Source organism: Vulpes vulpes, chromosome 7 (assembly GCF_048418805.1).
Source record: "Vulpes vulpes isolate BD-2025 chromosome 7, VulVul3, whole genome shotgun sequence".
NCBI lineage: Eukaryota > Metazoa > Chordata > Mammalia > Carnivora > Canidae > Vulpes > Vulpes vulpes.
The window spans coordinates 111,093,893-111,107,831 of record NC_132786.1 but is presented as its reverse complement, the minus strand read 5'-3'; the positions used below and the strand labels follow the sequence as shown (position 1 = coordinate 111,107,831).

At 41.8% G+C, this 13,939-nt stretch overlaps 1 protein-coding gene across 1 annotated transcript in view; it reads right to left on the bottom strand.

The window, feature by feature from the left end:
* Positions 1-13,939, bottom strand: part of BMPER (BMP binding endothelial regulator) — a 243,167-nt gene that overhangs the window by 110,152 nt on the left and 119,076 nt on the right. Inside the window, exons 7-8 of the mRNA XM_026019115.2 lie at positions 5,384-5,483; positions 327-436 (exon numbers count right to left, since the gene is read on the bottom strand). Of these exons, the coding sequence (XP_025874900.2) occupies positions 327-436; positions 5,384-5,483 (210 nt within the window). The remainder of the gene's footprint in view (positions 1-326; positions 437-5,383; positions 5,484-13,939) is intronic.

Here is a 13,939-nt window from a genome sequence, read left to right as displayed (position 1 = left end):
GTCAGAGAATTCACCTCGGATAGTTAGAGCCAGAGAACACTGCCACATGTATGTATCTGATTTTAGAAAGTGCCTCAGATAGCCCCTCAGACTTTAGTTCTCACCTCCGGAAGCTAACTTGTAGGTCCCAGGAAGGTAACAGTGAATTGTCATTTGGGTCCTTTGTTCGAACTTCCTTGCGACCTTGAATATGATTTCAACTAGTAAAATGGTGTTGATAACGCTTCCTTCTCGTCAATAACACATTGTTATGTTTGGCTATGATGCTAACAATAAAACCCCAAGTGCAATCACTGTTGGACCGCAGGCCCACAGAACCACATTACCTGGCAGGTGCATGCAGTGCAGTTATCATAGAGAAATGAAGATCCATTGTCATAAACATCACTGCGGAAGAGACAGCTTCCAAATGGGAGGTCAAACACTTTCCTCTGACCTAGAGGGAAGCAATTGCATGGTGTAAGCAAGACAGAAGCCAGGATGTCCCACTTTGTCGTCAACAATTATATCACAGGGATGTTGAACATTCTCACAAAGACCAGGTAAACCTGTTGCACAAAAATAGTCCTGGGCCATATATTCCCAGGGGATCCCCTGGAGTCACTAATTTAGAGAGTTTTTGTTAGGAAGAATTTGATTCCACACTGAATCTTGTAAGTTCAATAAATCTATAATACCATCATAGTGAACCAAGATGACCAGGTCCATATTGACCTGCCCACATGGAGCTCATAGTCTACTGGCAGGACAAACCTACAAAAAATTATTTCAACACAATATGGTAAGTTCTGGAAAGAAGCCAATATGGGTACTGTGGAGACAGGGAAACTTCCTGGAGGATGTAATGCCTGAGCTGCATTTTAAAGAACAAAAATAACTAACTAACTAACTAACTAACTAACTAACTAACTAACTAACAAGTAAAATTATCCAGAAAGAAGGTATTGGCAGGGAAGAGGCAAAAGCAAGAAGTTCCCAAGAAGAACTAATGAGAAAAAGAAGAACCAATGCATCTCAGTTGGAGAAATAATAAGGATAAGTCCTTGGTATAAAGGATGGCACTAACCTAAAATGTGTGTAAAGGCAGACTCCAACCCACATGCCAAGTACCCAAGCTTTCAAAGGCATCGCACCTCTGTAGAACTAGCTTGGTTTTCCCTTACATGAAGATTTGATTGGTGACCAAAAGAGCCATAAAAGCAATCCCAAATAAAGAATACAATCCAATTTCCTCCTTTCTTTCAGTATGTTAACGTCTACTCTCTGGAACACATAAAAACATCCCTCACATGTTACTTGAATCAGGGACTGAGTTAAGAAATCAAAGATTCATAGTCATTCATTAGATTTACATCTACACACTTTCTTCTTATGAAAAGATTAAAATCGGTATCTCTTTATCAGGAGGCCCAGTGAAATGCTGAAAACACCTATAGGCAACATACTAAATGCTGCTCTCAGAATTGTTGGAATTACCATTCATAGGAGTCAAGAAAAATTCCATCTTCCTGCTAGAGTCAACTTCAAGGCTAGGATACAATATACATGCAGAATTAAATAATTAGTTTGGTTCTTACTGCCAGAAGTAAACTTGCCTCAAAAGATGACAGTGAGCTATAATCTGGGTCCCACATATAGACCCCCTGACGACCTTGAGTATTTCTCTAGGCCACACTTAGTTCACCTGTAAAATGGTACCAATAATGCCTCCTTGCAATAACACATGACCCTCTCTACCTACAATGCGGATACTGGAGTATACAACTGAAAATCCTTCCATGGTTGGACAAAGTTTAGCTAAATAACTGTATTTTTGCACCTATCGAGTATTAATAATCCAGCTAAGACAGGTATTCTTATGTGCTCACCCAGGTCCTGAGTTTCTTGAAACTTGTGAGAACTTATAAACTAAATTAGAGGATTACCTGCAAAATATAAAATTCAACCCTTCTCTAGATTTTCTCCTAGGTCCTGAAGCATCAGAAAGCTGTGTGCAGGCCACCCACCCCATTAGAGTCACTTATGACAGTCACATCATACCTTGGTTTTAGGATATTCTAGTATAAGCAATATCCCTAAGCATATCTTTTTTTCTTTCTTTTGTATTTACTATAAAAATGATGGTCATGTCATTTTTCACTGCTGTAAACACTGTCCCCTATATTAGTGTATCAGAGATATATTTCTATCCTTTAAGAATTAAAAAAAGGTCTGTTTCAATTAAGCAATTTTTACAAATGTGATAACCTGGCTTGGTTTTTTCCTCTTTTATCTGCATGTACTCCATGTATTTTATAAGTGGCCTGAAATCCTTTTTGACAAAAGGCAGGATATAAATATATAAATAAAATCAAGCTTCTTTCTCTGCCAACCAAAATACATCTTCTTTATGGCTGAGCTTCACATTACTTCCTCAGATGCCCTTTTACCTCTTAGAATAAGCAGCCCACTCATGGGTTCCCACAGCTTGTAGCTTTTACTACATTTATAGTACTCAGTACTGTGGCATGGATGAATAAAAGAATGAATGAATAGGTGAACAAATGGATGGAGGCACTGGTGGATTGATTGATGCATCAGTAGATCAATGAACAAAAAGACTCTTCAACAAGTTTACCCCCTGAACAAATGCAATTACCTAGACTATCACTCAATAAAATATAATTTTTACCTAAAAGTACTGATGTAAAGCTTTTATCACAGAGCCTGGCATTCATTAAACACCCCTAATAAGTGGTACATGATGAGTATTATCATTATTATCAGTAGTATAATTCCAACATGATCTCAGGCTGTGTCACTTTGAAAGGTGCATTGGGTACTCAGTGTAAACAAACCTCTGATGGGTCTCTGCCTTGAAAATGAGAAAGAGAGGAAAAGAATGTTACAGTACAAAAAGCAGAGGTATGTCATGTAAATGAATTCTGGTCAAAGGAATATTTAACAGCAAATGGGTGTCCAACCAGCCAAAAGCCTAATTAGTCTAAGATTTCAGGATCTAGAAAGTATCCTAATGTTTCCTTTTTTTCCTTTCTGGCTTTTATTGTGTGGGTATGTTTCTTTTTACCCCAGAGGAACACAAAATCTTACTTTAATCTCAAAGTCCCCAAATAAGATAAAACCTTCAAAAGAGTGGTGCAGAGACTCCATATACAGCCTAATTTAAGCCATCTCCACATTATTTCACTGGGGTTTAGGTCAATCAAAAAAGGTCTCATTTGGGAGAATTATGATTTTCAAGTTCCTAAGACTTGCTATTCCTTTTATAGTCTGTCATATGACCACAAATGGACAAAAAAAAAAAAATCTGCATTTAATACAACAGCCATTGCTCATATGAGAAGTTTCTGAGCTGACTCAGCACATCCACGGTACAGGCTTCAAAGCATTAATCAAGCCTACTTATCTTCAATGTCAGGCCACAGTTGCCACCTCCTCTGTGATGACTTTCCTGTTTAGATGGAATGCTGTGTGCACCATGACCAAAAACGTGATGATTTCAACCACAATGAGCCAGCTAACTCTATGCCAGGGCTACAGGCACACACTGGCAACCCAGGAAGCACACATCTCAGTGGAAATGTCTTTAATTAGGCATGTCTAAACAGGTCTCCTTTGTTCTTTTAATTATTTCCTAGTTACTTAAAAAGTATTATGTGCATGTGTATGTGTGTGTGCATGCAGAAGGAAGGCAAACATTATGAGATGAAGAGTTAGCAGAAGAATCCCTCAAAAAGAGAAAACTGCCTTCGTTTAAAAAGATACCTTTATTTGACAGCTTGCCTGGAGAAAGATAGACTTCAGGCTATGGCTGTGATGAGCTGGGAATGAAAACATCCATCAACAGAAAGTTCTGGAATTGAGAAGAGCAAACTATGAAAAAAAGGAGAGAGGATTCAGAAAAGGGTGTGGACAGTAACTGAGAGGAGATTGGAGGCCAAATGAAAGAGAAAAATAGTGACACTTTCCTAGAAGCAAAAGAGTTAAGACCTTTTAAGAACAAAGGGAGCTTAAGTTTCCACTTCATGATGTTTGCTGTCCTTCACTGTAAAGTAGTCACCCTCATTGACTACAAATCTTCAGTAAAATCTACTACACAAGTCTTGAATCAATAGCACCACAGAATGTGAAAGGACTGGAGAGGCAGTGTCCCTGGAAGTACAAAATGTGTTAGAGGAGGAGGAAGAGAAAGAGAAGAAAGAGGAGGGGAGGGAGGAGGAGGAAGGGGAAGGAAAAGAAACAGAGGCAGAGAAGGAGAGGCAGGAGTGGGATGGAGGAGGAGAAGGAAGGGAATAAGGAAAGAAACAGCAGAAGCAGAAACACAAAGCCAGTGGTGACTAGGAGAGTAGGAAATGTGTTAGCCTCCTCAAAGATCCCTGGAGATCTGAGTGGTGTTGCCAGGGGAGTCTAGTGGAAGATGCTCTATTGTATTCATACGCTGGGTCAAGCTACTTTTATTTGAGTCTGAGTCTGAAAATCAACTAACTCATGAGCTTGAAGATCACATGTAAGAAGCTGACATATGTATTATGAACAAGGGCCAAAGGATCTCTCGCCCCAGAGACTCCATCACAGGCTGTCTCTTTTCTGCTGGCCATGTGTGTGCCTCTCGCCACATCACCAGGGAGGCTGAGCAGCAGAGCTTAAGTCATGGGCTTAGGAATCACATGTAGTCATGTTCAGGTATCAACTCCATAACTCACTAGCTCTGCCACCTACTAAGAATCTACTCCTCTCTCCCGCAATAACTCTAATTGTAGCACCTACATTACATATCAGGATGATATATCTAGCACCTATACAGCCCCATTTCTTGAGAAAATGTAATGAGAAAAAGCATATAAAGTGCTTCGCATGGTGCCTAGGATATAGTAAATGCTCAACAAGAAATGGTTAATCCTCCTTTTTTGTTGGTTATTTTTCTTTTTTTGTTGTTGGATTTTTTTTTTTTTTTGGTTATTTTTTCATTGCTTCTTTCCAAACCTCTTGCTGTTGGTGTCACCCTCTGGCATGCTTTTGCCTGTAAAAGTAACACTAGTCTATATCCTCTATGTGTTAACTTCACATGCCTTTAAAAGACTTATCATTTCTACTAATCCCCATATGTCCCCTGAAAGACAGTTTCTTCAGTACTGTTCTCTCCATCAGGAGCTATTAGCCCAGGCTGCCTGGTGAACCAGGTTTACGAATACAAGGGGAGATAAGAGAGAAGAAATCCCTGTAGAGACCAGAAAAGAGATAAATTCCTATCATTAGAAGCAGTTATTTCTAATGAGCCATGAGCTAGGATAACCTGAGAACCCCAATAACATGAATGAAGACTCTCTGCAGAAAGCCCCAAGAATAAATTACATTGCTCTTTGACCTGAAAACAGTCACTCACCCAAACATTTGGGGCAGCACTGTCCTGGGGGAATGTGGCTAAGGTGCTGAGGACAGGAGAGAATGGGACAGACTTCTCTCACGCACTGTGTCCTGCCTCCCTGAAGAAAAGAGAGAGAGAAAAAAAGCACGTTTAGAAAAAGTAAGCGCACACATATTGTATAATCGAGATGTCTGGAACAGACCGAGGGCCTTCCCTGGTATTAGGTCCCTGGGGTGACTGCTCACATCTGTGTAATTTCTCCAAACTATCCGTTTCTCTTCCCTGTAGATCACATGAACTACACTCTCAAAAAGACTGTCCCTGAAGAGAGACTTACAGCATCACCCCTCCCCACTCAACACCACCTTGATTTGTCTTCTTCTGTCTCAAGACCAGCCAACCATCTCAGTTTGCCTGAAATTAGAGACTTTTGGTACTAAAACCGGGAAAGTCTGGGGCAAACCAGAACAAGTTGGCATCGCTTTCCAACACCTAAGCAAGCAAAGGAGCCCTTCGGGTTTTACTGAGACTTTTCAGTAAAGTCCTCTCTCAGACCCCCATCCTTCTGTAGGTTCTGCAGACATCTTCCTCCAAGAATACTTCCCTTCCTGCCACTGCTTAAAGGTGTTGCTAGCATGACTCAAGGAGGTTCGGATTTAAGGAAGCAGCCAGTCTGCTGAAAATGGATATGCTGAAAGCCAATATTCAAAGGAACCATTTCACCGAATTCACTCAGCTAATCAAACCTGCTTCTATCATAAGAAGAAGGCAAATGATGATTAATATTGGAAGGCATAGCAGAGGCTCAGCAGCCTATGGGAAAAGTTCTAGAACCTATGAATTTTTCCTTGCCCCTCATGCCTCGCCCTTTCTGTCCTCTTTTCTGACACCCATTCCTTCCTTCTTTACCCCAGCATGCTCCCTGCCTTTCTCTGCCCATCAGCATCTCCCCCCTCTCTACGACTCAAAGATGCAGCATGCCTACTACCCCTCCTCGACGTCTCACAAGAGGCGTCTGTTTTTTCCAGCCTCAGCAACTTATAATTGAATCTTCAGAAAGCTGGGGCAGGAGAAAAAAAAAAAAAAAAGTACTTTCCAGTCAAATTTATATTCAACACCTTTGGAAAGCTCATGTGAAAACTATCCTGCACAAAATGAATTGCTATCAAATTTATGAATAATTAATTTTATTATTATTATTATTATTATTATTATTTTAGAAAATCAGATTTGGTAAACAGATTACTAGGCAAACGGAATTTCAGTGGGTTGGCTTCTCTGGGATTTGAGCTAGAAAGCACACTAGTAGACCCTCAGGTACCTGGTGTCTGAAACCGGTAATTTATATCTCAAGAGGCCTCAGGAAATGAGGAACTCACGCCTCAAAGAAGGGAAAGATTCCCCGCGGCCTTTCCTCACACCTTCTCCAGCACTTTCTGCAATAACACCAGACGTCAGCCGTCTGGGTCATATTCGTGCCCATCCCTGCGCACTGCTGCCGCCCACTGTTCCTGCTCTCCCTTCCTGTTCCTGCCAGTTTTGTTATTATAATTTATTTTTTGGACGACTGGGTGAAAAGGGTAGGGCACGTTATGTCTTTTTAAATATTTATTATTTTTAAGCCACTTTAATGTTGGATACATCCCCAAACCAATAGAGAACATGCAAAAATACCACAAAAAGCTCTTCTGTTGTTTTTACATTATTTCCAGATCAGCAAGAACCACTAAAAATCTCCTAAGAATCCCCGGCTGTTTTCTGGGAGGTTCCTCACACCACTCTGCGAAATCCTGAAGGCCGGCCTTTCCCCAGACTTCACAGGCACAGAACCCAAGTCTAGGTCAGACTCCGAGGTCTGCCCCAGCTTATGCACAAACCACAAAAGTTAAGTCTACATGGAGGACATGATGCTTCCCTTAACTTCTAATTTCGTAACAAAATTCTTCTGTAAGCAACTTCCTAAAATCTTGAAGCTTCAGGCCACACGAGGCTGTGTGCGTGTTGGCTGCCATAGGTGTGCAGAGAACACACTCTTTGCATCGATATTCTCTGTTCTTGTTGGAGCAGCATCTATTTTGCAAGCATATTTTAAAATTAATTTTTAAAAAATATTACATAATTGCATAGGAGTTAAACTCGCCCAATGCTTCAGAAAGCTGGCAAAAGAGTATGTGGGCTCCAGCAGTTTTCCTTACACTAAGGTCAAAGAGTGGATTTTGCATACATAATACAACTGCAGTTTGTCTTTCCCAAGAGCCCAGTAAAGTAACTTGAACTCCAATCTGGGTTTGCTGGTTTAGTCAAGTTTTATTTTGTTTGGGTTGCAGGATTGTGGCACAGCCCAAGTCCCGAGGCTGCATTCCTATTAATACCTCCAAAGAAAAGAGCCAGCCCTTTTCGGCTCACAACCTGCTTCTACGATTTCAACTCAGCAGGGAATCTGGTTAAACTATGAGATGTGGCTATGCTGTAAACTAGGAGAGTTACAATAGCAGAAGGGAACATTTCTGTTTCTAAAAATGTACTGATTCCTACTGTAACTGCACTAACTCGGGCTCTATCAGATAATCCCAATCTTTCTAATCGGCTCCCCTGCCTCAGCTCTCTTGCACTACTAACTCACCCTGGAAAGTTCAATATGCCCAGGACTCCTTTCCAACACCCATCCAACATTTCGTTATTTGATCAAATATTTGTTTAAGGCCTACATATGCTGACGACACGGCAGTGAATACAACATACAGAAATCACTCCCTTTATGGAGCTTACATTACCATTGAGCATGTCCCCATGGTAAAATGGAGGATGACTTACCACTGCATTTGGGATAAAATTCAGGCTAAATGTCAATTGTAGAAGCAATTATGTGCCCACTAAAATGTGTTTCTTTTTCTCCTGACATAGACCACTACTATATTTCTCAGACTCACTGGCCATTAGGCCTTACATCTAAGGTTCTGATCGAGAGGAGGTGGACGGAAATAAATAACACGCTTCTAGGCTTGACCCATAAAAATCTCTCATCTCAATGCTCCACACTCTCACCTTCTGTCTCTACTACATGGATAGCCACCTAAATGGAAGGGATCAACAACTTTGTACAAAATGGAAAGAGCCTGCTTCCCTGAGTCACCATGTGGAAGTCTATCCACTAAACACTTGCAATGAACTATTAAGTGAGCAAAACATAAATTTCATTGCATTAAAATATTCAGACACATTAGACCTTTATTACCAGTTAGTCTACTTTGGCAAGACCCCCATAATCTTCACTCCCATGTCCTTCCCTCACAATATCAACATGGAGAGGCACGTCCAGTGCATCTTCCCTATTATCTCCAGGCACATGTGCAGCCTGCCATCTTCTTTATACATACCTCTTTCCCTCTCTTCCCCTATCACTGACCCCTATAAAAATCCTTCTTTGTTCAGGTCTATTTCGAGCCTCTTCTCACCTGAGAAGCCCTCTAGATCCCCTCATTTCCCAGTGACCTCCCCTCCATCTTTCCACATATTTTTCTTTTTTCATATTTAGTCTTGTATTTTTGACATACACACAGAAGTTTAACCCTGTAAGATGATACTGGTTTTGCCTCCAAGCTAGACTTTGGTAACAGCAGGGACCAGTCCTTTGAGCCTAATATCCTTCAGGAGAGTGACACTCAAGGAAATATCTCAGTAAAAAATTCTTGAATGAAAGGAAGAGCCACCACACATGATGAGCTCTAGAATCTCAAACCACTGAACTACAGGATGCTGATAAGATCGTATAGTTGCAGGGCTGTCTGCATCTGCTTACCTTGAATCTCCTTGGGTTTTGTACATTTTAGGTACTAACTAGGTGTTTCTTGGTGGTGATATATCAAAAGTAACACTCAACTTCACCTTATAAGCTGGCAGGATTCCTAGGACCCCCATGTGTTCTGTAAAATGTTTGAAAATTTCTATATAGTTATAATACACAAGGATTAATGACTACAGTCTCATGTGGTCAACAAGGAAAGGAACTTCCATAGTACTGATGAGTTATGATTTCCACCATTTTCCCTTAGTTTGTTCTTTAGAGGTGGTCATTTGTTCTGACTGCATATCCAAGTGTTTCTCTGAAAGTAGCTTCTTTTTTAAAAAGACATGAAACTTGTCCCAAGTCTATTCTCTGCCCCCTTATTTTTGTTATAGCTGATTCAATCAAAAGTGAAATTGCTTTGTGTCAAAGTTTACCCGAGAGCAGCAGTCTTTCTGCATAATAAAAATCTATCTTCCTGAGTATAGTAATGAGTACAAGATGATAAAACCACAGCCATGTGCATACAGGATTCTTCCCCCACCCCTGAGAACCACTGAGAATTGAGGGCTGGAAACCATACTATAACATGTGACATAGCACTCATCCCTTGACCAGGATGCTGAGCTGGCTCCCCAACAGGAGGCTGGAAGCAGAGCAGTACATTTCTAAACAATTAGAACCAATCAGTACACTCAGCCATATTCTAAAAGGATTTTTTTTTCCCAATGTTCGATTGTTTGAAGACAATGGAGCTCTCCATTGATTCTAGATGAAGGCAAGAACAGGGGAGAGAAAACCCAGAAGGGCTAGTGTAAGGGAGAAATAAATCTTGAATGCAAAGAATTTATTATGTGTGACTCATAATTCTTATAACATAATATGATTATAATTCTTATATCATAACCAGTGGTGCAAAGCTGATTTGTGAATAGAATAACCACTTTAAATTGCAAATTGGGCCAAACATTTACTTCACAAGAGGAAAAGGATGTCCTTAGCCAGGTTTCTCTTTGACCTGCAAATTTATTTTGGTCAAGTTTCAGAGCATAACAATTACTTCCAGGGGTAAAGTCTTGGTACCTGGCCTTCCTTGTTCTTGGCCAGTGCAGAACAGAAAATCAAGGCAAAGATGGCCAGCAGGTGAGCTATCAGACTGCAGAAACAGTAGAGTAGACAAGAGGAGAGAGGACACCTCAAATTGTAGTGGGTAATGAGCCCACTTAGAGAAAGCTATTTATAGACATGCATGGACACATACGTGTACACATATGTACACACACAATATTGACATACATGTATATACCTCTGTGGTATAATAATATAATGTATGTGTTTGTGAGAGTTACCCACTAGACCAGGGTTTTTCAAATTTGGCATTATTAACATTTTGAGTCAGAGAAGACTCTGTTTTAGGCCATCTTGTACGTCACAAAATGTTTAACAACATCCGTGGCCTCTATCCACTAGATGCCAGCATCACCCTTTGGCCCCTGGTTATAACAAACAGAAAAGTCTCCAGACATTACCTAACGTCCCTGGAGGACAAAATTGTTCCCAGTTAAAAACCACTGTACTAAACCAATGTTTTCTCAAGCCACAGCCCAGGAACCTGCATTTTCAATAACTTTCCCAAATGAATTGGATGCTACAGTCAAAGGCACTACATTTGGCAAAATGCCTCCCTAAGATGAGCTTCCAGCAAGCAGGTTTGGAGGCTTATTTATCTTGTTCGTTCTCCCAGCAGCTAGTACGTGTCACAGCCTATAACACGTGCTCAAGACATGCATTCTGAATGATGGAGCACATTGCCCAGATTGGGGAGTTCTCCCTGAGACACGAGCCAGGCCCTATTTCACCTTGCCAGTGGCTGGAGGCCCTTTTTCCTCAGGCTTGTGAAGGAGGAAAGCAGAAGGAGCAGAGTGGAGATGGAGTTTGTGATGGACGTTGATGGGGCGGGATGCACCAAGGGGTCTGTGCTGAGACCAGGGCAGGCTTTATCATCACAATCTGTGAGGACTCTGGAAACTTTCTACCCCAAGAATCTGAACATGATGCTATCCACGGGCTTATGTTTCCAAGTAATAAAATGCAACTCAACTTTGATTCTTTACACACAGAGTCAGGAACATTTTGCTGAACAGTCAGCAAAGATTGAGCAAAATACCTACCCTGTCCCATAAAAACCTTGAGCCATCACCCCCACCCCGCCCATCCCAGAAGTGCCTCCCTGGACTGACAAAAACAAAACTCTTTTGTCCTTCATACCTATTCAAGGAACCAAGACCCAATGCTCTGTCCTGAGAATTAAGCCTAAAACAAATTCCTTTTATGTTTTCCATCAATTAATGTCTCTAAGCCCGATTGTATTGTTGTTCATCATATTGTTTTGGTTTCCCTATTGCTATAATAAATTACCACACAGATTCAGTGCCTTAAAACAATACACATTTACTATCTTACAGTTCTGAAAGTCAGAAGTCTGAAGTCAGTCTCGCTGGGCTAAAATCAAAGTGTCAGCAGGGCTGGGTTCTCTCTGGAGACTCTCAGATAGAATCTGTTTCCTCGCCTCTTCCAGCTTCCAGAAGCTGCCAGCCTTCCTTGGCTCTTGGCCTCCTTTCTTCACAGTCAAAAGTATCAACACAGCATCTTCAAAATCTCTCTCTGACTCTGAGCCTCCCACCCTGTTTATAAGGCGTCTCGTAACAGGGCCCATCCAGATAATCCAGGATCACCTCATATCAAAATCCTTTATTTAACCACATCTGCAAAGTCCCTTTTGCCATGTAAGGCAACAGCCACAGGTTTGAGGGATTAGAATATGGATCTCTTGCGGGTCCAGGGATCCATTATTCTGCCTACCCGTAATTATTATTAAAGAAATGACATTGAATTTCACTGTGCACTCCCAGATGTAATATTTCAGGCCTCAGGTGACTACAAATCATGAAAATAACCCATTCTTTCAGCCTCGCCCTCATGGAAAAAAGCTAGTTTTTCCCATTTTTTTAATCAGAAAGAAAGAGAGCGATAAAAATCTTGATTTAAATCCTGATTCTATGGTTGCTGAACTGAACCACCCAGATAATCCGAATTTCACATCTTATGCACTCTCCCTTTTATTATCATAGGCAATTCATAAGCATTAACTGACATCGTCAGGAGCCATGTTTGAGGTGTTCATAAGGTAGGAAAGCTGTTCGGTTGGCCAACAGGCCCCTTCAGGGTCAGCATGCTGGCCGTGCTGGTGAGCACTACTCCCCTAAACTCAAGCTCCCACCAAGCAGTATGACTTGGCTAGTCCCCCTCTGGCCTGTGCTGGCGAGCCCTGTAGGGACTTCCATGTCTTCCAATGGCCAGAAAGACAACTCCTAAAGGGTTTTACTGCGTCCATCATATTCAAAGACACTTACAGAAGAATGGCTGCCCTGGCATCCTCACAAGGTTTGCACGGCTCTGCAGTGAGGCCTCGGCCCACTGGCAGCCTATTGGGCCAAGTTCCAGAAGCTGCATCAGTGAGCAGCCCCGGCCCGGCCATGAAGGCAGTGCTGGGCTTCAAGGGCACAGAGTCAGAGCCAGAGGTCATAATAATTTGGTAAAATAAATATCGGACTCTTAAATAAACAGGTGATGTAAATACGTTTACTCTTCCTTCACTAATACCACATTGAGTTTGCCTACGCCTCGTATTTAAAGGCAAAATTTGTCTATATTCCTCTTCGAGTCCTTGCTTGTAGCTCTGTCTCTGTGACTCAGCTGAACGGCAACTTGTTGTTCCTGTTTTTGTTTTTCCATGTTTTTGCTTCAGAAAAGAAAATTTCAAAGTTCTCTCTCCTCCCCGAACCCCACTTGGCACGCAGGCTAACACACCAATTGCTGATAAGGCTGGAATACCGTCTGAGGCAAATTCCAGGTGGTTCTGGGTTTCCACAAATATTTCACTGCATTCTTTGTCTATTTTAGAAGCAGGAAGATAAGACCACCCTATGGGACCACTCTCAGACGAGATCTCCAGACAAATGCCCTGGGAACCAAGGGGTGGGGAAAGCCCTGCAAATCAGAATAGATTCGCCAGCCCTGGTTTGTTTGGTGTCTGCGAGCAGGTGCTGAGGGATGGCTGGAAACATAAGTGATCTCCCCGAGGAATGTGATAAGCCTTTTGCAGGGCTCACTGAGCTGAGAGGTAGGGGCTTCCTGATAAGGCCCTGAGAATCTGGGCCAGCTATGCCACTGAACATGGGTGTCCCCCCACACCCCCACCCCGCCAAACAATCAATAAATAAGCAAAGAAATCCACAAGAGAACAGCCTCTAAATAGCTCAGATTCCCACAGACCTCCCAGACCACCCCGGTAGGACACTTCTCAACTGCCACCACCACCACCACTACCACCACTCCCCACCAAAAAAAAAAAAAAAAAAAAAAGCAAAAGAAAGAAAATGAGCCCTTTCCTTCTCTTGCCATTTTTTTATCAAAGTTCAACCTTTCATCATCATGTAAGTAGTCAAAGCTGTTACAAGCCTACTGCTGACACATCAAACGCTTTATCTACAGTCTGGCCCACTTCCAGGGAGATGAAAAGAACAATCATTCAGAACTCACACCTCCCATGAGTTATGAGCCATTCCTGAAAGGAAGGAAATAACACCATCATGGAGGAGAAAGGGCATTTTTCATATTGCTCAGACTGTCGCCACCGCAGCAAAGCTGGAGATGCACTAAGGAAGAGACCCCATAAGGGCCTCTGATGGGGGCAAGGCTCTACAAGTACTGACCCCCAAAGACAGAAG